The sequence below is a fragment of the Pseudorca crassidens genome, chromosome 2 (assembly GCF_039906515.1).
Source record: "Pseudorca crassidens isolate mPseCra1 chromosome 2, mPseCra1.hap1, whole genome shotgun sequence".
NCBI classification, from domain to species: Eukaryota; Metazoa; Chordata; class Mammalia; order Artiodactyla; family Delphinidae; genus Pseudorca; species Pseudorca crassidens.
The window spans coordinates 24,619,338-24,646,147 of NC_090297.1; the positions used below are offsets into that span (position 1 = coordinate 24,619,338).

At 39.8% G+C, this 26,810-nt stretch overlaps 1 protein-coding gene across 4 annotated transcripts in view; it reads left to right on the forward strand.

The window, feature by feature from the left end:
• ZCCHC17 (zinc finger CCHC-type containing 17) overlaps positions 1-26,810 on the forward strand; it is a 55,526-nt gene that overhangs the window by 15,781 nt on the left and 12,935 nt on the right. For 2 of the 4 annotated variants that reach the window (XM_067725209.1, XM_067725211.1), the window contains 4 exons: positions 11,306-11,406; positions 13,071-13,162; positions 19,538-19,638; positions 21,438-21,583. In XM_067725209.1, the coding sequence (XP_067581310.1) occupies positions 11,306-11,406; positions 13,071-13,162; positions 19,538-19,638; positions 21,438-21,583 (440 nt within the window). Of the gene's footprint in view, positions 1-11,305; positions 11,407-13,070; positions 13,163-19,537; positions 19,639-21,437; positions 21,584-21,913; positions 22,307-26,810 lie in introns of those variants that run through there. The other 2 variants (XM_067725210.1, XM_067725212.1) reach the window with 2 other exon arrangements.

Sequence of the window (26,810 nt, forward strand, 5' to 3'; positions counted from 1 at the left end):
ACTCTTCCCTAAATTTCACCTGTGATCCTAGGGCGAGTCACTTGACCTCCTTTGGCTTAGGGTTTTGGGGAGGGCAAGCTACTTATTCTCTGAGGACAACATTGTGAGTTTTCTGGTATATGGCATGTGGAAAGGAAATAGTATTGTAACCAATACAAATATACATAATGCTTTACTTTTGTTCACAATTGAGAGGTATCTATTGAACATTTTTGGAGTATCCTTTTCACATCTGTAATCTAATTTGTTTCTCAAAACAATTGTGTTAAGTAGAAAAGGTAGGTTCCACAGACTGGTGGCCTGCTCAGAATGATTGAGCTAGGTCGTGGCATGGCCAGGACTAGAACCCAGGCCTCCTGATGCCTAGCCCAGTGGGCTTTCTGCTCTGTTATACTGCTAGTGAATCAAAAGACTCAACTTGCTAATTCCTTGTGCTAAAATAAATGAAAGATTTATTAAAGATTTTAATGTAAAAGATGTAACCATAAGTGTTTTATTAGAAGAAAATAAAGAAGAATATTTGACTATATAAAAGTCAATATAGGGCTTCCCTGGTGGCGCAGTGGTTAAGAATCCACCTGCCAATGCAGGAGACACGGGTTCGAGCCCTGGTCCGGGAAGATTCCACATGCCGCGGAGCAACTAAGCCTGTGTGCCACAACTACTGAGCCTGTGCTCTAGAGCCTTCGAGCCACAGCTACTGAAGCCCACGCACCTAGAGCCCGTGCTTCGCAACAAGAGAAGCCACCGCAATGAGAAGCCCACGCACAGCAATGAAGACCCAACGCAGCCAAAAATAAACAAAAAGAAAAAAGTCAATACAGAAGTATATTTAACTACGTAAAAGTCAAAAACGTAATTGCAAAAATCATCATATGCAAAGTTAAGTTAGGAAAAAGAATTTTCAGTCCATATCACACAGGACTAATAAAAAAGAGGAAAGTAGGAAAAGGGGCCAAGGATATGAAAGGATAATTCATAGGAGAAAAAAATAGCAGTTGAGCAGTAAATATCTTAAAAGATGCTCATTCTCAATATTGATTAAAAATATAATATAAACTGTGATATATCCATACAATGGAATACGGTTCGTCAGTACAAATGAATGAGAATGAAGTATTGATACATGTGACAACCTGGATCCGTTTCCAGAAAATTTTGCTGAGTGAAAAAAGCTAATCCCAAAAGTTTACATATGTTATGATTCCATTTATGTAACATTTTTTAACAGCTTTTTTGAGACATAATTCACATACCTACATTTCATCCAAAGTGTACAATTCAGTAGTTTCTAATATATTCTAACATATTCACAGAATTTTGCAACTATCACCACAGTTTGAGAACATTTTCGTCAGAAAAAAGAAACTCTGTACCTATTAGCAGTCACTCCAAATTCCCTGTCTCCCTCTCTCCTCTGCCCCCAGCCTTAGACAACCAGCTATCTACTTTTTGTCTTTATGTATTTGCTTATTCTGGACATTTCTTATAAACGGAATCATACAACATGTGGTCTTTTGTGGTGGGCGTCTTTCATTCACTTAGCATGTTTTCAAGGTTTACCTGTTTTGTAGCATGTATCAGTACTTCATTCCTTTTATTGCCATTCCAAAATGTGTGGAATCAACAGCCAGTTCTCCGGTTCTCTGATTCTTTGATAGCAAGTGGGCGTCCAACAATTCAGTTAATTCTGACACTAACTACCTAGAGGTACTGTCAGACTCTACAGGTTTAAGGTCTCAGTCTCACAAGACTGCCCTCATTTCAGACACCACTTGCAAGTATCCTGTCCCTGTGTTACACACACTTCTGTCTGACCTGGCTATGAATTTGAAGGTTCCCACACCACCTTCCCAAGATTGGATAACTTGTTAGAACAACTCACAGAACTCAGGAAAATGCCATACTTAACAGTTACAGTTTATTATAAAAGATACAAATGAACAGCCAGGTGAGGAGGTACATTGGGTAGGGTCCAAAAGGACCCTGAGTGCAAGAACCTCTGTCTCTGTAGAATTGAAGTTCATCACCTTCATGGTGTGTGGATATACTTGCCAACTCAGAAGCTCTCCAAACCTTATCACTTAAGGGTTTTTGTGGAGACCCCATTACATGGCCATAATTGATTAAATCATTGACCACTGATCATTTAACTCCATCTCCAGCCCCTCTTCCCTCCCTGGAAGTTGGAATGGGGCTGAAACTTCCAACCTTCTAATCACACAATGATTCCTCTGGTCGTTACCATCTCCCATCTTGAAGCTCTCTAGCGGCTGACCAATAGTCACCTCATTAGCATAAACTTGGGTAAGATTGGAAGGGTCTTGTTATAAATCACTAGATGCTCCTATCAGGAAATTCCGAGAGTTTAGGAGCTCTGTGCCAGGAACCAGGGACAAAGACCAAATACATATTTCTTATTATACCACAGTATCAGTGCCGATATCCTAGTTGTGATAGTTTTGTGATATCCTAGTTTTGCCAAATGTTACCATTGGAGAAAACTGGGTAAAGGGTTCATAAGATCTTTCTGAATTATTTCTTTCAACTACATGTGAATCTAAAATTATTTTTAAAATATTTTTTAAAGTGTTGGCTATTTCCAACAATAGTTCCATTTACTATTGAGAACGTAAATTGTTACATACTTTGGTAATATCTGTTAATGTTTTTAATGTGCTTACTCTTTTGATCCAGCAGTTCTTTAGGGAATATAGTTTGCTTTATGGAATTATGTAAATTATGTACATCTATGCAGTGAACTATGCAGATGATAAAAAGAATGATAACTGTATTTCTAAGATACTTTGGTGCTGGTACTGTCTTCCTTTTACCATAAGGGTCAATGGAAAGTTTTTTGTTTTTTTTTTTGCGGTACGCGGGCCCCTCACTGTTGTGGCCTCTCCCATCGCGGAGCACAGGCTCCGGACGCGCAGGCTCAGCGGCCATGGCTCACAGGCCCAGCTGCTCCGTGGCATGTGGGATCTTCCCGGACCAGGGCACGAACCCGTGTCCCCTGCATCGGCAGGTGGACTCTCAACCACTGCGCCACCAGGGAAGCCCCAATGGAAAGTTTTTATACAATTCCACCACACCGATACCTGACTGATAGCAGTTGTAAGACACCATTGGTTATAAGAAGCATTCCAATTTCAGAGATGTTAAAGTGAGGGGGAAAAGTGCATCAGTAAAACAGGGTAAGTCTCAATTTACTGAAATGGAAAGGTGTCTAAGCTAACAAAATGAAAAAGCATGTTGCACAACAATTTGTATAGCATGACCCTTCCCCCTTTTAAAGCATGTTTACATATGCCTAGTATTTTAAACATTACTGCATATATTTAGAAGAAAGTCTGGAAGAATAGGCAACAAATTATTAACAGTGGTCACCTCTGGGGATCTTGGTTTGCTAAGGGAGAGATGTACATGGAAAAGGGACTTTCACTATTTGCAGTTCTTTAAAACAAAATTTTTCTTTTACAGAAGTCCAACAGCTGATTTTGCTAATAAAGCCATACCTCTAGCCTTGGAGACTATGTACTCTGCTGCAAATTGCATCTTGGCGAATTAGAAATGGCTCACCAGTAGTTTCCAAGCTTGCAATAAGCAATCTGTAATAAAGTTTCTCGTTTTACGTTCACTGGGATGTAATGAGGTGTAACTCATCCTCATCCCTATAGGGTATGCACCTCTTTTGATCCGAGGACAGCTTTTCTTGTCAGTGTACTTGCCATAGCTGCCAGTACCTGAAAGTCCCATCCTTACTTGAATATTTATGTGACACTTTGGGGACTGTGTGGCAATTAAAGGCCTGCCATCTTCCAGCAGTTAGTCTTCAACTCACTTGTGTCCATAGCCTGTCAGGTGATGCCTCTGATTGTGACTGCCAGTTTACAAGTCAATCTGTCAGTCTGACAGCTGTGCTAAGACAAGCCTTGGAAGGGGAGCTCAGGGAGCCAAATAATTAGATGGAAAGTCTGTGAGTTCTAATCCTGGGCACTTCTGTAGGTTCATTGGGTAACTGGAGCAGTTACAGTGTATTTTAGCTTCTCCACCCTTGCATGGAGGAAGATTATTAAGTCCCACCCTGAAAGGACTGAGCTATGAAACAACTGGTGTGTAGATTTTAACATCTCTCATTCAGGAAGGTAGACTGTAATTTGAGTCATTTTTCTCAGATTTCTGTTTTCAGAATTTTTTAATCACTACTGAGTTAAAGACCCCTTCCTAGTATTGAAGTCTAAACTAGATTTTCCTTCCCCTCTCATGGTGTTGTCCAATAGAACTTTCTACAGTGATGGAAATGTTCTGTATTTGTTCTGATGTGTTTTCTAACACCAACCAGTTCTCCAATTCTCTGCGCACCAACGGGGTGTCTAACAATTCAATTCAATTTTGACACTACCGGGAGTTAGTGTCAGGTCCCATAAGTTAACGGGGCTCATTCCCACAAGAATGCCCCCACTTGAGATGCTAGTCGCAAGTCCTGAGCCACCCTTATTTCTAGCTGACCCACTATGAATCAGGAGTTCCATTGACCCCCTCCACAAATTTGATAATTTGCTAAAATGGCTCACAGAACTCAGGAAAACACTTTCTTTTTGTTTGCTGGTTTATTATAAAGGATACAAACAGGAACAGCCAAACGGAAGAGATGTATAGGTTAAGATACGGGAGGAGGGGTACACAGAGCTTCCATGTCCTCTGGCATACGACCCTCCAGCAAGCTGAGGTGTTTACCAACCCAGAAGCTCTCTGACTCTCATTGTTCAGTTTTTATAGAGTTCTATCTCCAGCCCCTCCCCCAGGAGGTCAGTGGAGCTGAAAGTTCCAATCCTTTAATCACTTGGTCTTTCTGGTGACAGCTCCATCCAGAAACTATCAAGGGGCCCCACAACTAAGTCACCTCATTAGCATAAACTCTAGTATGATCAAAAGGGGCTTACTATGAATTACAAAGACACCCCTATCACTGGGGAAATTCCAAGAGTTTTAAGAGTTCTGTGCAGGGACCAGGGACAAAGACCGAATATATTTTTGTATTATACCACATCTGTGCTGTCTAATACAGTAGCCCAGCAACTTTTAAATTTTGTTTATTTTGATTAAACTTCAGTGTAAAACATCTGTAGCTAGTGACTATTGTAGTGGACAATGCAGCCTTATATATTTATGAAGTTCTTTTTTTCTCTACTATCCTCTGCCCACCAGCACTAAACTATGAAATTTTGAGAGTAGAGATTGTTCAGTGTTAAACACTTTTAAAGTGGCTTGCTTGTGGTAGTAGCACAAATATTTTTAGCAAAGAATTCAGGTTTAACAAATAATTATTGAGTTCTATTTTCTGGTCAGTATGTTATGTGGGAACACAGAGATAAGAAAACATAGTCCCTGCTGCTCTCAGATTGTTCACAGTCTAGAGATGTAAACAAATTACAATGTGGTGTAATAAAATAAGTGAAGTTGCCGTTAATCCACTGAACTGTGGAATAGTTAGGCTGTTGGGATGAGTCGGGGCCTACTACAGTGCCTGAGATATAGTGGGTGTTCATTGAATTTTATTAAATGAATACATGAATCCTAGTCCCAGCTCCCCCATTTACTAGCTTCTTGACTATAGCAGGTTGCTTAGTCCTTGAGCCTTAGTTTCCTTATCTGTGAAATGGGATGATGTGTATACTTCAGTTTCTTGACAAGCAGGATGATGTCTTACTCATCCTTGGATCCACTTTTGCTTATAATATAGTGGATATTTAGTAAATGTTTGAAGGAATTCATAATCTCAACAAGATAAAGGATGTGCAAGCACTTTAATTTATGTGCTTACATTATTGTCATATACTGCTGATTGGAGATAACTTATTTGACAAGTCTAGAGAGGGAATGCAGATGCCCCAAAGATAAAGGAGACCTTTTATTTTGACATTTTTGGGCTGCAGCTGTCCCCTAATAGTTTGTAAGTTTTAACCTCTTTCCTTTATTGTCAATGGAATTTGTGAAATTAATGGTGAACCTAACACAGTTGGGAGAATATTTTTAAGGGGACTGTAATAGGCTGTCTGTTTTTCTCATATGGCGATTTAGATGCTAGCTCTTTCCAAGTTGTCAGAATTTTTTTTCTTTCTTTTACCAGCATACACTCAGATGGGACTCATTCTGTTTAAGTGTTATGTTAGGTTTACTGAAAGATGATGGATTTGATATGCCCTTTGGGCATTTACGGCTTAATGTCAGAGATCCAGACACACACTCCCCCCTTCCATGTGACGTGATGAGCAAAGCATTTTTGTTGGTTTCTGTTCTGGAGCGTTTGCTAGAACAGAATTAGATGTGTTTCTACTGTTGTAGATGAGATCTTTCTCTTTTTAATTGAAAAGATAACAGATTGATAATAAAGAAAAAAATGGAGAAATACCTACTGTGTTGTAGAAGACCTGACAGACTCATATTTGAATCGCAGTTCTTTCTTTATCAGCTTTGTGACCATGGACAATTTACTTAACTTCTAGACTATTTCCTCATGTGAACCTAATGTCACAGGGCTGATGTAAGGTTTAAATGAATGTGTGGATGTTCTGTATCTAGTGAAGTATCCAGTACCAAGGAGGGAGCCTCATGTTTTATATGGTGCCTTCTACCATATGCATTTAATCCAACTGTTGGTGGTGTATCTGGGTAACAATGAAGTACCTCCCAAGAATTCAGGCTGTCTTCTGAGAATGAAACTAATGATGAATCCTACACAGAGTATAGGATTAGCCATAGACAGAAATATACCAGGTAATTGCCTATAAATCTGTGACTGAGGAGTTGGGAGCATTCAAGACTTCAACAAGATAATCTGGGTTTAATTCTAGGGAAAAAGGGATTGGAATGAAATTGCACTTTAGTAGGCTGAAGGCTAATTGATTGTATCATTCTACTAGGGAGAGATTATATGAGCAGATATCAATCTCTGGAACATAGTAAAAGAAAGCCTGAGAGCCTGAAGTTGGCAGTGTTTATTTTGCCTTAATAAGGAAAAAATGAATCTGATGGTAGGAACTAGAGAGATGGATTCTTTTATGAGGGGGTCCGTTAAACCTTCATGGACTGGAAACATCTCTCAAAACGTTTGTCTCCCTTTTGTTCTGATTCCGTGTTGAAGCAATTTTTGATCACTAATCTAATTTTTCGGTATTTGATACTGGGGTCAGTGGGTAGTTTACCTAGATAAGGACTTGGAACCTTCCAAGTATAAGAAAAGTGTATCCTCTGTTGTAAATTAATAAATTGGTGAATTGTGTCTATCACCGAACCAATCACTAAATTGACAGTTGATTAATGTATTTTGGCATGTAAGCATCTGCATGCTGAAGGCTCCTACGTTTGTATCTTCAGCTTACACCCCTTGTCTGAGCTACAGACTTACATATCCAACTGCCTACGTGACATTTGCATTCAACACTGTGGGCTAGACCATTTCTCTTGTTTAATTCACCCAATAAACTAAGGAGATAAGCCATTAACGTTTCAACTATAAAAATCCTACACCCCAGCATAGCAATTTTTATGTTCCCTTTTCATCTGTGTGCATATGAGACATAATTTTACATAATTTCAATCATAGTGTACATATAATTTTACATTTTGCTTATATATATATATATATATATAGGTTTTTATGGTTAAAATTTTTATGGTTAAAACTATTGCATGCTTATAGAAAAATAAGGGAAAAAACTACCAAAGCAAATGATCGTTGTGTGATATTACTACCACACAGAGATAGGCACTGTTAACATGTCAGTGTATTTTTTTTTTTTAATTTTTATTTTTTTTATTTATTTACTTTGGCTGTGTTTGGTCTTCGTTTCTGTGCGAGGGCTTTCTCTAGTTGCGGCAAGCAGGGGCCACTCTTCATCGCGGTGCGCGGGCCTCTCACTGTTGCAGCCTCTCTTGTGGAGCACAGGCTCCAGATGCGCAGGCTCAGTAGTTGCGGCTCACGGGCCTAGTTGCTCCGTGGCATGTGGGATCTTCCCAGACCAGGGCCCGAACCCGTGTCCCCTGCATTGGCAGGTAGATTCTCAACCACTGCGCCACCAGGGAAGCCCAGTGTATTTCTTTATGGTCACATATGTGCATAAAAATTAACATTGAGATTAAGATTATATTCTATATATACATTTTGCAGCTTTTACACTTAATGAATGTTAAACATTTCTTTGTCTTTTAAAATACTTTTTGTAAACATCTAAAAGCATTATTCTATCATTCAGATGTACCACATAATCTTTTTAAGTTGTTTGTAGTTTTTCATTATTAATGCTTTACAAAAGTGCCATATTTAACTAAGAGAGATGACTGGGCCAGAAAATATCCTGCTTTGGGATCACATGGGAGAAGGACAAATGGTTAACTCACTCTTTCTTTGTGGTACTCCAATAAATAGACCTGTTTGAGAAAAAAAAAAAAGTTCTCTCAACTATATTAGGTTCAACAGTAATTTCTTTCCCAACTTCCATTAGCAGTTCAGGAAAGAAGTGAATTTGAGAATTAGAGGACAGTTGTAGCGGAAAAATGTCAAAATGAAACGTTACCCATTCCTTTAGGGCATCTGAATTTCCTCTCTGGATTTTCCATTTAGGTTACTCTGCTCATTACATGATCATGAAAAAGAAAAAAGCCCAGCTCCATGAATTTTATCCAATTTAGAGATTATGTGATGATCTAAAATTTTAAACATGGGTTATATAATGTATATAGAATATTTTGGTTCCTGGGGTATTGAACGATAGACTATCAACCTCCAGAATCAGCTGAAGTAGGTCTGAGAGACCCAATAACCATGATCAGAGAAAGCAGTGGCTTCCCACAGGAGCTCCAAACACAGAGGGTAGATATTTTGAGTTACAGGCATGTGCTGACAACTTTGCGTATGCATGTGTGTGAGAGAGAGACTGAGAATAAAGGTTAGTAATTCTCTCAGGAAACTTCAGGTAAGGCAGGTTTTTTGGACATAAATCTTTGTTTGACTTGTCAAGTTTTTTCTTTAGATTCCTGGTTTATTTTCATTCAAAATAATTGTTTATTATATTCATTTCCCTCAATATAGTTTTCTCTATTATTAAAACATCTGAAAATAAAACATTAACCTGCGATCCATAGCAGTTTAGATTATTTCTTTCTAATTTTTAGAATCTGTGTTAAGCATTTTTATTATTTAAATGAGAAAATGCTAGTTGCCTACAATGTTTGGCACATAGTAGGCACTCAATAAATATTTGCAAAAGAGTGAATTATTGATGTATTTTTACATAATCTTTTGAACGTTGTTTTTAATGGGCCAAGTAGCTGTACCATAGTTGACTTAACCATTACTCTATTGCTAGATATTAGGTTGTTTCTAATTTTTTTCTGTCTTAAAAATACATTGAATATTTTGATATAGATCACTTTTCTAGGTGCATATAGATTTTTCTGTGTATAAGATTATTTTTTTAGTCTCAGAAGTGATTATGGGTCAAGTTAATTATTAGAACTCTTGGTTGCAAGGGACAAAAATACAGGAGAAACGTTTTGTCTAGTTTAGTTGGGGAGTAAATTTAGCTTCCACCGGGGCTGGATCAGGTGCTCAGTTTATGCCTTCAGGGCTTTGGTCGCTTCTTTATGCAGCCTCTTCTTTTGCTTCCCTCTGGCTTACTCTTGCCACCTGGTGGTAAAGATGAGCATTGGTAACTTTCTGTAGTTTATAATCCTGACAAAAGGCTTGAGAAAGTGGATTTGATTTAGCTAGCATCTTGTGTCTGTCCCTGAACCAATCAATTGTTGTGGCCTGGGGAATGAAGTAACTTGATTGACCACGCCTGTGTCCTGTGCCCACAGCTGGGGGTCAGATCAGCTCCAACCAAATTACAAGGACTGACCAGATTATTTTAGAATGTAGGGAAGGTGGTTCTCCCAGAAAAGGACCTTGGACAGACAAGGAAAAGGATTTAATTTTATTAAATATTTTTATCACTCTTGATAGCCATTGCTAAATGGTTTCTAAAGATTTATATTAGCCTCAGAAATATTTCTTATTTTACTATACTCATATCAACATTGGATATTATCTTCTAAATATTTTGCTAATTTAATAGATTAAAAATGTCACCTTGTTTATATTTACTTTTTTCACTTATCATAATTATTTTCTGTAACTGTCATTTAAATGGCTGCTTACTCCTTTCTTTTTTGCTTTGGCTGCATTGGGTCTTCGTTGCTGCGCGCAGGCTTTCTCTAGTTGGGACGAGCAGGGGCTACTCTTCGTTGCAGTGCGTGGGCTTCTCATTGCGGTGCTTCTGTTGTTGCGGAGCACGGGCTCTAGGCGCGCGGGCTTCAGTAGTTGTGGCGCACGGGCTTAGTTGCTCTGCGGCACGTGGGAGCTTCCCGCACCAGGGCTCGAACCCATGTCCCCGGCATTGGCAGGTGGATTCTTAACTACTGCGCCACCAGGGAAGTCCCTGTTGACTCTTTTTTGAAAGATTGATCATAATTTACCAAGCTGTTTTCCAATTATTCGTCGTTTAGATTGTTTCGTAATTTTTATTTTTAACCTTGGTAGGTAATAATACTGCAAGTATTTTTTTTTTACATCTTTATTGGAGTATAATTGCTTTACAATGGTGTGTTAGTTTCTGCAAGTATTTTTATATGCCATAGATTTTTGCCTCTACTGAGTTTTTCTTTTGGAAAAATTCCAATGGTGATATTCTTGCATCAAAGGTATAAACATCTCTATGCCCTTTGTTTTCAAAGAATTTTAACAACTTGTATTTTTACCAGTATTATATAAATGTAGTTGTTGTATTACATCTCTACTAACATTAAACACTATTTTAAAGAATATTTGTTAGTTGATTAGGTATAAAAAGTGATCTCAAATTGTTTTTTTAAATAAGTTTATTTATTTATTTTTGGCTGTGTTGGGTCTTCGTTGCTGCGCATGGGCTTTCTCTAGTTGCAGCGAGCAGGGGCTACTCTTGTTGTGGAGCCTGGGCTCTAGACGCGCGGGCTTCAGTAGTTGTGACATGCGGGCTTAGTTGCTCCGTGGCATGTGGGATCTTCCCGGACCGGGTATCGAAACCATGTTCGATCCCTGCAGTGGCAGGTGGATTCTTAACCACTGCGCCACCAGGGAAGTCCTCAAATTGTTTTAATTTGCAGTTTTAAATTAATGAAACCTTTTTCAGTGAATCTCCAGCTCTTCTCCTTACTGTGTTATTTAGAGTATGAATACCAGACATGCCCTGTGCCTTATTTTATTTCTTCTTCTTGTGCTCAGGTCTGGTCCATCGAACTCATATGTCATCCTGTCGCGTGGATAAGCCCTCTGAGATAGTAGATGTCGGAGACAAAGTGTGGGTGAAGCTTATTGGACGAGAGGTAAAGTTCTGTGCAACTTTAACTCATTAGAAAGGATTAGGAAAAGCTGGGATTTTCTTAGTATTTCATGATGATATTTCATGAGTGTGTATGCATTGTTAACCATGGCTGATAATCTTATTTTTGAATCCTGCCACTATAATCTGACTTGAATTTAAACCTTTGGGCTGTCTGTCATGCAAACTCAGAAGGAATGGTGTGAACTGTATGTAATAAGTGTGGTGCAATAAGTACATGTTTATAAAACTTCCTTCCCTGAAGTTCACCCACATGGTGGGTGTGAAGAAAATACCAAAAAAGTAAAGAACCAAAAAGAGAGAAGAAAACTTAATCTATGAGACTATCTTTTAGTAGAAATCTTCCAGATGGACTTCAATTTGGACCAAAGCAGAAAGGGGCATAGAGTTTACAGTCATTTTTTCCTCATACCTGGCACCATGCAATATGAGGGAAATGAGAAAGCACTGGAGGATCCTGTTAACAGCAACTCACTTGAGGGTCTGCGGGTATGGACAAACCACAGGAGAAATGTGCACATACGCTGATACCTGCTCTTTTACCAGAGAATTGCAGGGGAGACAGGCCTGAAAGAAATATTATTCGACAGTATTTGAGTGCTTATTATGTACTAGGTCTGAGGGATACAAGAATCAGATGTAAATGACTCCAGTGGTTATGGAACTTATATAGATTATAACTGGAGGAGACAAATAAAAAGTAAGCAAGCTAAAATAATTAAAAATATAAGTTATAGTAAGTGCTCTAATAGGTTCAAACAATGTGGAGGTAGATTTAGATAAAGGGGTCAGGAATGGGCTTTCTGCGGGGATGGTATATGAGCTGAGACCCAAAGGAAAAGGAACTAGTCATGTGAAATGTTAGGAAAAGAATATTCCAGGCAAAGAGAATAGCTAATACAAAGACCCCAAAGTGAAGAGGGCCTTCAAATGCTGGAGGAAGCAAAAGAAGACCAATGTGGCTAACAACTGTCTTCACATTTAAAGATGCTCTTAATTGTTTTCATGTTTTGTTTTGTTTTGTTTTTTTGCGGTACGCGGGCCTCTCACTGTTGCGGCCTCTCCCGTTGCGGAGCACAGGCTCCGGATGCGCAGGCTCAGCGTCCATGGCTCACGGGCCCAGCCGCTCCACGGCATGTGGGATCTTCCCGGACCGGGGCACGAACCCGTGTCCCCTGCATCGGCAGGCGGACTCTCAACCACTGCGCCACCAGGGAAGCCCCTGTTTTCATGTTTAAAAAGCTTTTAGACGAAGTCCAAAAGGAGATCTAGTCCACTGGAATGTTCTGAAACCTATTCTGTGCTCATGGATCTCTGAACAGATTATTATGCTGAACTATCTAAAAGAAACAGCTTTCATTTTCTTCCTGGTTACTTCCACAGGCCCCAGATTTCTGAGCAACCATTTTTGTCTTTCCCCCCAGGAGGGTCAAGAATGATAAGAAAACCATTTCCTAAAATGCTTTTGCCATAGGATCTGCCTGTTATGCTTATTAGTACCCGCAATATTCAGAGCACAGGACCTTGGCCATAAGAGGAACTCAGTGTTTGTTACATGATAAAAACTTCAATTCTTTGATAATTTTAGACCAGCAGTCTAAATGATGTACTTTGAGCTTTTGCTGACTTTGCTTTTGTTTTTTTCAGATGAAAAATGATAGGATAAAAGTATCCCTCTCCATGAAGGTTGTCAACCAAGGGACTGGGAAGGACCTTGACCCCAACAACGTTATCATTGAGTAGGTAAAATGTTTGGAAAGGCTAAAATCCTTCTACTTCTCAAACCACAGAATGCTGTAGTGAATCAGGCCCACTTGGGAACTCTACTGTTTGTAGGCTATGATATTGATGAGTTATGTGACCTTTGTGAGCTTTGGTTTTTAGAGGTATAAAGTGTTAAAGATAACACATTACTGCATAGAGTTCTAAGATGAAATGCTAACATGCACCTCCTAGCATAGAAGTGCACTGTCAATGGTTTCATTTCCTTCCCCTTATTCTTTTTCAGCTTCTGACCTTGAACCAGTTAGCCAACAAGCATTCATCATGAGATATTTGTTATTTGCCTTTCTCCTAGCTCTGGGACTGAAAAAAGGCAGAGACCATGTAGGAGGAATAACTCCAGTGGGGTTTTAGACTCCTGCATATTGGGATGTGCTGTGTTCTGAACACAGCACCTTACTTTCACTGGCTCTTCTGACCTTTCATTTATGAATGGAAAATTTTCTCTGTAGGATACTGGCTGGTGATACAGGGAATTTGCTGTCTCAAAATCTTTCTTGAATACAGGCATACTTTGGAGATACTGTGGGTTCAGTTCTGGACCATCACAATAAAGCAAATATCTTAATAAAGTAAATCGCATGAATTTTTTGGTTTCCCAGTGCATATAAAATAATGTTTACACTATATTGTAGTCTATTAAGTGTGCAATAGCATGATGTCTAAAAAACAGTGTATGTACCTTAATTAAAAAATACTTCATTGCTTAAAAAATGCTCAAACAATGACAGTAGTAACATCAAAGATCTCTGATCAGAGATCACCATAACAAATATAATAATAATAATAATGAAAAAGTGTGAAATATTGCAAAATTACCAAATTTGATACAGAGACATAAAGTGAGCAAATACTGTTGGAAAAATAGTGCCAGTAGACTTGCTCAACTCAGGGTTGCCACAGACCTTCAAATTGTAGAAATCGCAATATCTGTGAAGCTCAATAAAACGAGGGTATACCTGTATATGCCAGTGGTTTCTAACCAGGGGTTCCTAGGTCGCTAATATCCCTTGAAGGAGTCTTGGGGGTTTATGAACTGTTTCAAGTATTTCAGAAAGCCAACTAAAAAATCATACATTTATCCTCAGGTTAACCATGACATTATTTCACTGCTTCTCATGATAAAATATCACATTCTTTATCTCATGCTAATTGGGTGCTCTTAATGGCCATCATGTTATTTTTTTTTTTAAATAAGAAAAAAATAAGAAATGTTGTTTGAGTGGGATCTTGGCGGCACAATGTTTGGAAACCCTTAGGTTTATAGTTCTGAGCAAAATCATTTTGGATATGAAGGAAATTTACCTAAAAGGAAGGGAAATGATACTTATTGAATACATACTATGTGCCAGGCATTATGCCAGGTGGTTTGTGTACATCAGTGCATCTAATTCTCATAACAACCTGCAAAGTGGGTGTTATCTCCATTTTACTTTATTTTCTTAGTTTTAGCTTGATGCTTGGTGATAATTTGCCTGTGGTTATATAACACTTTCCATTTACATTAGAAATCTTTTATAACTCTGAGCTCAGAAATGTCATTTAAGTCTAGCATTTACTGATTGCATTGTAATAAATTACTTCTGCACCAAAGAATCCTGTCTATACAGACTCATTAAAAGCAGGGAAATTTCCCAAAGCCACCCTTATAAGGATAAAATATAAAACAAGTAAGATAAAAGAGCTACTTCTCTTTCTCACAACAAGGGAGGGGAAGGGAAAGGACCCCCTGGTTTTATGATGAATATGTCTTTATGTATGGACTACTTCTAGTAATGACTAAGTGACCGAACAGTAACTTTTGTTGTAAACTATTTCTAGACTGCATCTAGGAAAGAAGCATGGCATAGTGGAATGATGACAGGTTTTAGAGTTAGACTTGAATCGGAAAGAGTCCTAGTTCTGCCACAAGCTAGTATACCACCCTGAGCAGATTAGCTAGCCTCTTTGAACCTCAACTTCTTCAAAATGGAGGTAATGACACCTACATCTTAGAAATGATGGTATGATTTAAATAAAATCTTGTTTATAAAGAGCCTAATTGTCTAATCTATAGTAGAAACTTAACACATAGTGGTTACTTGTAGTTATTGTTTTAAAATGTTTCTTTGTTTTTCCTCTAATATCTGAGATTATCATACCCTTTCTTTTGAAAGGATATATAAAACCCATGAGGCAGAGGCCACATCTTATCTCCCATAGTGCCTAATGTATAGTAGTCGTTAAGTTAGTGCATCCATTTACTCATTATTCAACATATATTTACTGGGCTCATATTCTATGTGAGGTATAATGGCAATACCAAGGTTTCTGCCTAAGGACCTTACTGCCTAGTGTAATGTGATAATTATGCAAATAACTTTAATTTTAAGACAACATGTAATAAATGTTAAAAGAATGTTTTAAAGGAAGGATTCTAGGAATTAGCTTGAAGAGGAAGAGTTGATATTAGGCCCTGATGGTCAGAGAAGACATAGCAATTGAGCTAGGTCTTGAAGAATGGATAAGATTTTGTCAGGCAGCAGGGGAAAGAATAGTATTCCAGGCAGAAGAAATAGTCTTGAGGAAAGGAATGAGGCAGGAAAGCACATGGCAATTCAGGAGTCTTGTTTAAGGAAAGAAGAGGGTATGGTCAGGTGCTAGAATGTAGGGCTTGAAAGATACGTTGGGGTCAGATTGTGAACAGCTTTGAATAGCAGTCAAAGAATATGAATGGTTTTTAAAGCCTTTGAGTGGGAGAGACTCCTGAGCAGATTATTCTCTCCAGGTACCCCATTCTCTGGCCTCACCCTGTTAGGCTCAGTATCTTCATGCTACACAGCTACACAGAGTTTGTCAACTACCTTTCATTTTTCATCAAAATCTAGCTGTCTTATATTTCATTCCCTCAGGCCCCAAAGTATTAACGAGGTCATCTAATAAGTGAATCTGCAAGGGGTTAAATGGAAAGGGGTTAAATGCAGTGTCCAGTTAGGTTTAGCCGGCATAGTATAGTCTTTAGAAAGAGCATTTATGTTTCGCCACACTGTAATTATCCATTTATATATCTCTTTCCACTGGTAGACTATCTACCATGTCCTATCATTTTAATGTATTTACTCATATCATTGTACTAGCACTGGTGCTTGCCACTTAATAAACTTAAAAAAAAAAAGAAAGATTAATCCAGCTATGTGTGCTGGATGGATTAGAGGCAGGGAGACCAGTAAATGAATTATTACTGTTTAGGTGAAATGTAATGAAGCCTAAACTAGCGTGATGGCAATAAGGACAGAAAGGGAGACAGGTGGTGAGTGACACATTTGTTGAATTGGGCGTTAGGTGGGAGGTATGATTCGGCTTATAGTATGTTTGAATCTGCAGTGTATTGGAATTCATTATAATGAGGGTTTGATTAAGCTGCAACTCATAGTCACTTGAAACTCAGTTCTACAAATAAGGACATCCGAAAACAATAGAGTTTTCGTGACTGTTCAAGTTATGTCCCCAAGATCCTGCCTTGGTGGGATTTTCTGTTTGTTTGTTTGTTTAATTTTATTTTATTGTGGTGAGAACATTTAACATGAGATCTACCCTCTTAAGAAATATTTAAGTGTATAATAGTATTGTTGACTATACATACAATGTTGTACATTAGATCTCCAGAACTCACTCATCTTCCTTAACTAAAACTTTATGCCTGTTAAGTAACTCACTCACATTTACTTCTCCAGTCTCCTCGCCTTGGTTTTTGTTATTCAAGCTTCACCCTTTGAACTGACCCTCTCGCATGACCCATACCAGACAGTAGACCTCCTATCATTTGACTAAGATTCTTCTAAGGCAAAAGCTAGGGATTTGAACAGACATTTTCAGAACTTAAACCATATGCTTTTCTGGTCTGTCCCAACTGGGAAGCCACTAGTCACATAGGCTATTTAAATGTAAAGTAATTAAAAGTAAATACATTTGGGGGCTTCCCTGGTGGCGCAGTGGTTAAGAATCTGCCTGCCAATGACAATGACAGTGGCAGACAAAATAAATAAATTTATTTTTTAAAAAAAGTAAATAAAATTTGGTATCCAATTCCTCAATCACTAACCACATTTGAAGTGCTCATTAGCCATAGACATAAACTCAGACATAAATAGTCAGCAGTACAGACATAAATTTATAGAACTGTCCATCTTCGCATTCTTTTGGACAACAGTATGCTAGATGGTGTGCTTTCTGCTCAGATATAGAGAAGAACATGACATAGACTTTACTATTCAAGTCCTGGTTGTGGTACAGAGGATGAGGCAAAATGTAAACAAATCAGTAAAATAAAGTGAGTATTTAACTCTGCTTGTGGTAGAGTTTATAGAAGATACGATATTTGAGCTGAACTTTAAAGAATGAATGGGACAGAATATGGAGTATCTTCACCCTCTCTGTTTTTTCTCTTGAGCCCACATATCCCATGAAACTGTTGGCTGAAATTTGTGAAGTGAGTAGCTCTGTTTTGCTTTGATATTGTTATCCTGCATTTCTCTGGGTAATGTGGCTCTTTTGGCAGAATATTTCTGTTTTTGCTGGACTCTACAGAGACCTGGTTGGAAAATCTTAGGTGAAGTCAGAGGTCAAAGTTAAAGATGTTCAGGTAAAGAAAAACATTTTGGATGAAGAACAAAGAAATTTCAACAAGCTTTTTTTTTTTAATTTTAAAAATATATTTAATTAATTAATTTATTTTTGGCTGTGTTGGGTCTTCGTTGCTGCACATGGGCTTTCTCTAGTTGCGGCGAGCGGGGGCTACTCTTCGTTGCGGTGCGCGGGCTTCTCACTGTCATGGCTTCTCTTGTTGCGGAGCACGGGCTCTAGGCATGCGGGCTTCAGTAGTTGTGGCTCATGGGCTCTAGAGCACAGGCTCAATAGTTGTGGCGCTCGGGCTCAGCTGCTCTGCGGCATGTGGGATCTTCCCAGACCAGGGATCGAACCCATGTCCCCGGCATTGACAGGGAGATTCTTAACCACTGTGCCACCAGGGAAGCCCCAACAAGCATTTATTGATGCTGTTGCTTGCCAAGCCTTGGGCTGAGGTGCCAGGGAAACAAACACAAGTAAGATATTTTTTAAACAGGCCCACGATCTAGAGTAGAAACAACTCTGTGGTGTGATATGTGCTAGGATTGACATGTGTATAGGATACAGTTAGAGTTTGAAAGAAAGAATAATCAGGAGTGATACTCTTCAATTAAACATTTTCTAAGAGTACTCTTTGCAGGTACTGTGTGTTATAGTAAAGATAAGAAATAAGAGCTATGACAACTAGGGTACTTTGGCTCTTCTTGTAGGAGTGTAATTGGTAAACACACTGTCTGGCAGTGTCTACTAAGGCAGATGCCCTACAACCCAGTAGTTCCCCTCCTACGTGGAACTAGGCATTTCCCAAAGGAATGCATATACATATATATGTTCACCAAAAGACGTGTGCTAGAAAGTTCACAGAAGCACTTTCATAATGGAAATTACTCAAGTACCCATCAACAGCAAAATACTTTGCAGCAATGAGAATAGTTGATTCACAACTACACGCAACAGTTGGTTGGATCTCACAAAGTAGCGAAAGGAGCCAGACACAGAAGGGCCCATTCTCTGATTCTGTTGATATAATTTACAAAAATAGGTAAAACTAATCTATGCTGTTAGAAACTAGAGTAGTAGCTACCCTTGGGGGAAGCACCGTGACTAGAGGGGCTTCGGAGGTGCTGGTGATATTCTGCATCTTTATCTGAGTACTGGTTACTGGGATATTTCAAATTGTAAAAATCAGTGAAGCTGTATACTTGTGAACACTTTTCTGTATGTATTTTATACTTTGGTCAAATGTTTAGAATTTTTAGAAAGTGTTATGCGAATGTGAACAGAGATTAATTCTGGCTGGTTTGCCTTGAGCATATTGTACAAGATGAGGCTGGGAAAGTAAGTTAGAGACAGACTGTGAAAGGCCTGGAATACCAAGGAGCTTGGACTTGATTTTCTAAGAAGTTTTTGAAGGTCTTTTAAACCCAGGAGTGACCTTGTAAGGATTGCAGGGGGCTTAGCAAGGTGAGTAATTATATATTCATCCCCTGTGCATCAGTGAGATGGAATCTAGTCTCATTCATAATTATTAATTCAGAGCCTTGTCCTGAATGAAAAAAATTGTCATTTCATGTCATTTCTTTCACTGCCTGTTTCCTTATGCCCAGTGCTTTTCCTTTCTCCCTTCTACCTGACAGAACAAAACAAAAAAACAACATGGAGTATTAACTTGTAGTATCTCTGGCCATCTCTTAAAAGGGCCAACAGTCAGTATCATTTCATTACAGGCAAGAAGAGAGGCGGAGGCGGTCCTTCCAGGATTACACTGGGCAGAAGATCACCCTCGAGGCTGTCCTGAACACTACCTGCAAGAAGTGTGGCTGTAAAGGTAAGGCGAAGTCTCTATCATTTTAGTTTTTCTCTCTTGTGGATGGACCCTTTATGGGATGCGGGAGGCCCCCTGGTGCGTGTTAGCTCACTGTGGTTTTTAGCCAAATGCTGGCCTCACCTGCTCATCTGCTGTTCCTACTAGACTCACATCAGAGTTCATGGCTTGTTGCTTTTTCTGTTTCCTTTTCTGAATGCTGGCCCTGCCAGATACTACACCACCACCACTACTCCCCTCTCTCTACGGGTGATGCCCTGCCTGGGCAAGGTCCCCATGTACTATGCCAGGAGGGGTAAGAGTGTTGGATTATGATTAACACTCTAAATTTTTATCTCGAAGGATGATTATTGTTCTGCTGCAAAAATTAAGTGACTTGGAAATATATTCCTCTAAGGATCCAAGTCAAGCTCTTTCTTGCTTATTACCTTTATCTCTATAACTTCAGAGTTCTGAATACAGTATCTTTTTAGTAATAAAGAATACAGGCTAGTCACTTCCTTTTAGCTTTGTTTCTTCAAGTTTCCTCCAGTCCTACTCAAATATTAAAGAGCTCTTTCAGCCTGACTTCCCTTGTTGGAGCTATAATGAGAGGTATTGCCAGCTTCTCGTTTTCAGAGTGACCTCAATTTGTCACCCCTTCTCCCTAGCCTTTCACCTACCCAGCTCTCTTGATTTTTCTACAATGAGTGGTAGCAGATTTGTGCCCTGGTTGAGGTCGTGGGGTGTAAGCTCCAATTTATCATTAATGTAGAGGGAGGAAGGGAAAAATAAAATAGAAAGAATACTTCCTCATGAGTATTGTGGGACCATTTCCAGCATAGATATTTGGAAAACTCTATGCTGTATTCTCCTTCCAGGCACCATCCCGCTTCTGAACTCCGAGTTGCAAAGTAGTTTACACATAGCTTTTTGATGACTTCATCAAATTCTTTATGCCCTGAGAGAGGGTCTACAAAGAGCTCAGACAAAACCAGCTGTGTAGCATCTGTTAAAGGGCCGCTTAATAGCAGTGTAGGCTCAGGGAGGGTGGGGTTCTCTTACCTTCAACTTGTGTCCACCAGGTGTTACATGAGGCAGAGAAGAATAATGAGAGATGGAATTTGGCCCAGGCAGGCCAAAGGTGGTTGGTTTTGATGCAGCAGAAAGAGCACAGGGCAGGGAGGTATGAGACCTGGGGTAAGTTTTAGCTCTGCTGCTGTCTGTGTGACCTTGAGGTACTTCTCTACTCTGGGCCTTCATGTCGTCTGCAAATGCAGTGTTGGATTTGATGATCTCTCAGGCCCTTGCCAGACCTGACAGTCTGTGAATGTTGAGTGCCCCTAGGTGACTGCTGTCTTTCTGTGTGTTAGCTTGAATCTGAGTGCTGCCTTCCTGCTTGCTGCCTAAGAGCTGTCTTCCTTTGGGGCTTGGCCTGCCACTCGGCTCCCTCTGCTAAGTATTCTGCTCTCTGGAGCAGCCTTTCATTGTCAGGAATAAGTTCCAAATAGACCTTTAAAAATTCCTGAGCCCAGTTACTAATGGAGGGCAGCACAAGCCTGTGTCCTCACGTCCATTGCCATTTCCAAAGCGGTGCCAGGGTTTCCCACAGCTCTAGGACCAGATGCTTGTCTGGCTCTGGTTAAATGAGCAATGCCATCTTGAGGTGACAGAAAATCCGCTCTGAAGGCAACAGCTGCTCTGAATGAACTCATTAGTACCTCCTGAACGAGCCAACCCTTCAGGAACTTCTAGGGAAGATCCACCTGCTAAGGTAAGAGACTGCCTCTTCCCTCCCTACCTTTTCTACTTCTCTTCTGCAGGCCACTTTGCAAAGGATTGTTTCATGCAGCCAGGTGGGACCAAGTACTCTCTGATACCTGATGAGGAAGAGGAGAAGGAAGAGGCAAAGGCAGCAGAGTTTGAAAAGCCTGACCCCACGAGAAATTCTTCTAGAAAAAGAAAGAAGGTGAGTGCTGTCTTTATTTTATTTATCATATTGAGTTTTAAAATAAAAATATACTTTCTGCAGATATTTTAGAAATACTGAAAAACATAAAGAACATTAGGATCTCTTGTAATCTTTCCACCCAGTGAGACTCTTATAGTAGTTTTGGTATATTCTAATATTTTTTCTAGGTAAATATATACATACATATAATATAAACATATATATAATTTTCTAGGGAAGTGTATATATAATTTTCGTATATGTATGTGTTTACATATAAACACACAAGCATGGTCATACTAGGTATAGTTTATATCCTACTTTTTTCATTATATTTATCAAAAGCAGGGCTTCCCTGGTAGTGCAGTGGTTAAGAATCCACCTGCCAATGCAGGGGACACGGGTTCGAGCCCTGGCCTGGGAAGATCCCACATGACGCGGAGCAACTAAGCCCGTGCGCCACAACTACTGAGCCCGCGTGCTGCAACTACTGAAGCCTGTGCACCTAGAGCCTGTGCTCCGCAACAAGAGAAGCCACTGCAATGAGAAGCCCGCGCACCACAATGAAGAGTAGCCCCCACTCGCCGCAACTGGAGAAAACCTGCGTGCAGCAACGAAGACCCAACGCAGCCAAAAGAATAAAATAAATAAAATATATCAATTTATATTTATCAAAAGCATTTTCTAGTATCCTTAAGTGTTCTTCAAAAACTTGATATAAGAGCACCATATGATATTCTACTCTATGGCTATATGATGGTTTATTTAATAATTTTTCTATTGTGGGATATTTTTGATTACTTCCAACCTAAATCTTTGGCCATATCTCTTATTGCTTTCTTCGGATAAATTCCTAAGTAAGATTACTGAGTTAGGGCTTTAAGACTCTTGATACATGTTATCAAATTGTCTTTCCAGAAAGTACTTATTTTACACCCAGCAGAGGATAAGAGTGCCTGTCTCACTGAGTTGTATTTCCATCTACTACTTCTAGCAAAACAATTCATAAAACAGACATTAGGGCTTCCCTGGTGGCGCAGTGGTTGAGAGTCCGCCTGCCGATGCAGGGGACATGGGTTCGTGCCTCGGTCCGGGAAGATCCCACATGCCGCGGAGCGGCTGGGCCCGTGAGCCATGGCCACTGAGCCTGCGCTCCACAACGGGAGAGGCCACAACAGTGAGAGGCCCACGTACCGCAAAGAAAAAAAACAAAACAGACATTATTGTGGTGCAGGAAAAAAACTGTGCATTTGTAGCATACAACATAGAGAGGAAATGAAAAAAAACTATATTATAGTTCGGTCAGAAATAGTTGTTCTCATGTAGTATAGTGTTTTTCTTTTTTTTTTTTTTGGCCACACACCACAGCATGTGGGACCTTAGTTCCCCGACCAGGGATTGAACCTGCGCACCCTGCATTGGAAGGCAGAGTCTTAACCACTGGACTGCTGGGGAAGTCCCTAGTGTAGTGGTTTTCTAATTGTGGCTGGTTATTAACTTCTGGGTTTTTTTTTTTTGGTTTTGTTTTGTTTTTTCAAAGCTTTGGCAAACTTTTATTGAGTGGTCATTTTATTCCAGGCATTGCAAACCTAGGAATATAAAAACTGTGATAAGGTTCTTGCCCTCAGTGCGCATTATCTACAAATTCAGTATTATCTTCATTTTTTAGATGAGGAGGAAGGTCCATTGCACCATTATTAAGAATTGCCCCAAGTATATGGATAATAATATATCGATCTGTATATTCTTTCCCTGGGTGATCACATCCCTCCTAAGACTTCAGCTGCCCTGACCACTTTCACATCACTAAGTAATAGCCCACTGGTACTTCAGACTTTGGCTTGGAGTCAATCAGACGTAGGTTGAGGCCCTTCTGTGCTACTTACCAGCTATATAACTTTGGGCTCAAAGTAGGATCATTGTGCTCCTTGAACAACCAAAACCCTTGTTTGTACCTTGTATTACTAGTTTTAATGACAGCAGTAACCTCTCAGTCTCCCAAGAAAGAAACAATATGTAATTAATTTTCTTCTCCTTACTACCCCATGCCTAGTCAGTCACCAAGTCCTGTCCATGGTGCCTTATAATATCCCAGTTCTGCTCCTTCCTCCCACTCCCACTGCTACTGTGCCTTTCACCTGCTTCCCTCTCTCACTTATATTCAGACTATTGAATTAGCCTAGGGAGATTTTAAAACTACATATTTGCCTTCTACCTCTTGAGTACCAAGTTCACATCTGGGCATCTGATTTTTTTGAAAAAGCACCTTCTTTATCTCACTGCTCAATTCTCGTCATTAATGTTTTTTTGCCCTCTGCTTTAATTCTGAATGTGGACTGCTTGAGGCTGTGTCTGTTTTTATTATTCCCTTCTCATCTCTAACTACCTTCTCCCTAAGTGATCTCATCCTGTCCAGTGGTTTTGAATACCATTTATATGCTAATAATCCCCCAATTAAGTATATGTATCGTTTTTTAAATCCAAGTCTGTAATTCTCCAAGTCTGTAATTCTATCTCTAACTTTTTCTCTGGAACTTCAGATTTAGATGTTCAACTGCCTATTTGACATCTCCATCTGATTGTCGAGTTGACATCAAGCTTAGCACACTCCAAAACTCTTCAGTGTTCCTCCTACCCAAGGCTGCTCCCTTCATATTCCTCCCTATCTCAATGAATGGGTCACCAGTTGCTGAAACCAAAATCTGCAGCCTTTGGGTATAGTGTTGTTATTGTTCTAATTGTAGTAAAAGATATGTAACATAAATTTTACTGTCTTAATCTTTTTTTTTTTTTTTTTTGGCGGGAGGCTGTGCTGCACAGCTTGTGGATTTTAGTTCACCAACCAGGGATTGAACTCGCCCCCTCGGCAGTGAGAGTGTGGAGTCCTAACCACTGGACCACCAGGGAATTACCCCATCTTAACCGTTTTTAAGTGTACAGTTCTTTGGCATTAAGTAAATTCATATTATTGTGCAATCATCACCACCATCCATCTCTAATACTCTTTTTTTTTTTTGGCTGCGTTGGGTCTTCGTTGTGGTGTGCGGGCTTCTCATTGCGGTGGCTTCTCTTGTTGGGGAGCACAAGCTCTAGGCGCGTGGGCTTCAGTAGTTGTGGCTCACGGGCTTAGTTGCTCCGCAGCATGTGGGATCTTTCCAGACCAGGGATCGAACCCGTGTCTCCTGCATTGGCAGGCGGATTCTTAACTACTGTGTCACCAGGGAAGTCCCTCTAGTACCCTTTTCATTTTGTAAAACTGAAACTCTATACCCATTAAACAATAACTCCTCATTCTCCTTTTCTCCCAGCACCTGATAACCACCATTCTACTTTCTGTATGATTTAGACTACTCTAAGTATCTTATAAAGTGGAATTATATAGTATTTGTTTTTTTGTGACTGGCTTACTTGAGTTAGCATAATGTCCTCAAGGTTCATCCATGTTATAGCATGTGTCAGAATTTCCTTCCTTTTTAAGACTGAAAATATTCCATTGTATGCATATTCCATATTTTGCTTATTCATTCATTCGTTGTTGATGCTAGGATTGTTTCCACCTTTTGGCTTTTGTGAATAATGCTGCTGTGAACATAGTTGTACAAATATTTCTTTGAGATCTTGCTTTCAATTTTGGGGGGTATATACCCAGAAGTGGAGTCGCTGGATCATATGGTAATTTTTTTTTAATTTATTCATTTATTTTATTTATTTTTTGGGTGTGTTGGGTCTTCATTGCTGTGCACGGGCCTTCTCTAGTTGCGGCAGGTGGGGGCTACTCTTCGTTGTAGTGTGCGGGCTTCTCATGGCAATGGCTTCTCTTGTTGCAGAGCACGGGCTCTAGGTGTGTGGGCTCAGTAGTTGTGGCTCGCGGGCTCTAGAGTGCAGGCTCAGTAGTTGTGGCGCACGGGCTTAGTTGCTCCATGGCATGTGGGATCTTCCCAGACCAGGGCTCAAACCCGTGTCCCCTGCATTGGCAGGCAGATTCTTTAACCACTGAGCCACAGGGAAGTCCCATATGGTAATTCTGTTTTAATTTTTTTTGTGGAACCACCATACTGTTTTTCACGGCAGCTGCACCATTTCACATTCCTACCAACAGTGCCCAAGGGTTCCAATACAGCATAGTGTTTTATTGCTGTCAATTAGGTAAAAGTGGATGATGTTGTTGTTCAGTTGTTCATTTCTTCTGTCTCGTCTCATTTTTTCTTTTTTTTTTAAATTTATTTTTAATTCCCAGGAAAGGATTGTTAACGTATCCAATCAGAACATGTCTCTTCCTGTTTAAGATCCTTCAGTGATTTCCCATTGTACTTTAAAAAAAATCCAGACTGCCTCCTGTGAAAACAAACTGTCTAACCCTAGTCCTCTTCAAGTACTGCCTTTAGCAGGCAGTAAATTATATCTAGCTAAAACATTGTTGTGTCTTTTTTTTTTTAATTTATTTATTTGGTTGCACCGGGTCTTAGTTGCGGCAGGTGGGCTCCTTAGTTGTGGCATGCGAACTCTTAGTTGCGGCATGCATGTGGGATCTAGTTCCCCGACCAGGGATCAAACCTGGGCCCCCTGCATTGGGAGGGTGGAGTGTTAACTGCTGCACCACCAGGGAAGTCCCTGTTGTGTCTTTTTTATGTATCTATTTTTACAGTTATCTTCTGCTTAAGACAGGGGCTGCAAGTTTTCTATTTACAGTGCTGTTATAAAGTTTCCCTTTTAAGTAGGACTTTTTAAAGCAAAAATTCAGATATTAAGAAAAAATTTAAGTAAAAAAATAGCAGTTTATAAACACACGGAATAAAAATTGTGGCACTATTATATGAATGAATGGCACTTGGAAGACACTGATTTAGAGCAGTGGGGATATTATTTTAATTTGGTACTGTTCTCTTGTGAACCAAAGAAATAGAAATTAACAAAGGCCCCTACTTCAAGTACTGCCCTCCAGAAGCCTTCTGCAAACCTTCAACATTGCCGTGTTTAGCCTAACTCCCTCACAGAGGCAACTGTCCCCAACCCTGCAAGCAGTATTGCTTTCTTTTTTCTTATTTTTTATTTTTTTGCGGTACGGGGGCCTCTCACTGTTGTGGCCTCTCCCGTTGCGGAGCACAGGCTCTGGACACGCAGGCTCAGCGGCCATGGCTCACGGGCCCAGCCGCTCCGTGGCATGTGGGATCTTCCCGGACCGGGGCACAAACCCGTGTCCCCTGCATCGGCAGGCGGACTCTCAACCACTGTGCCACCAGGGAAG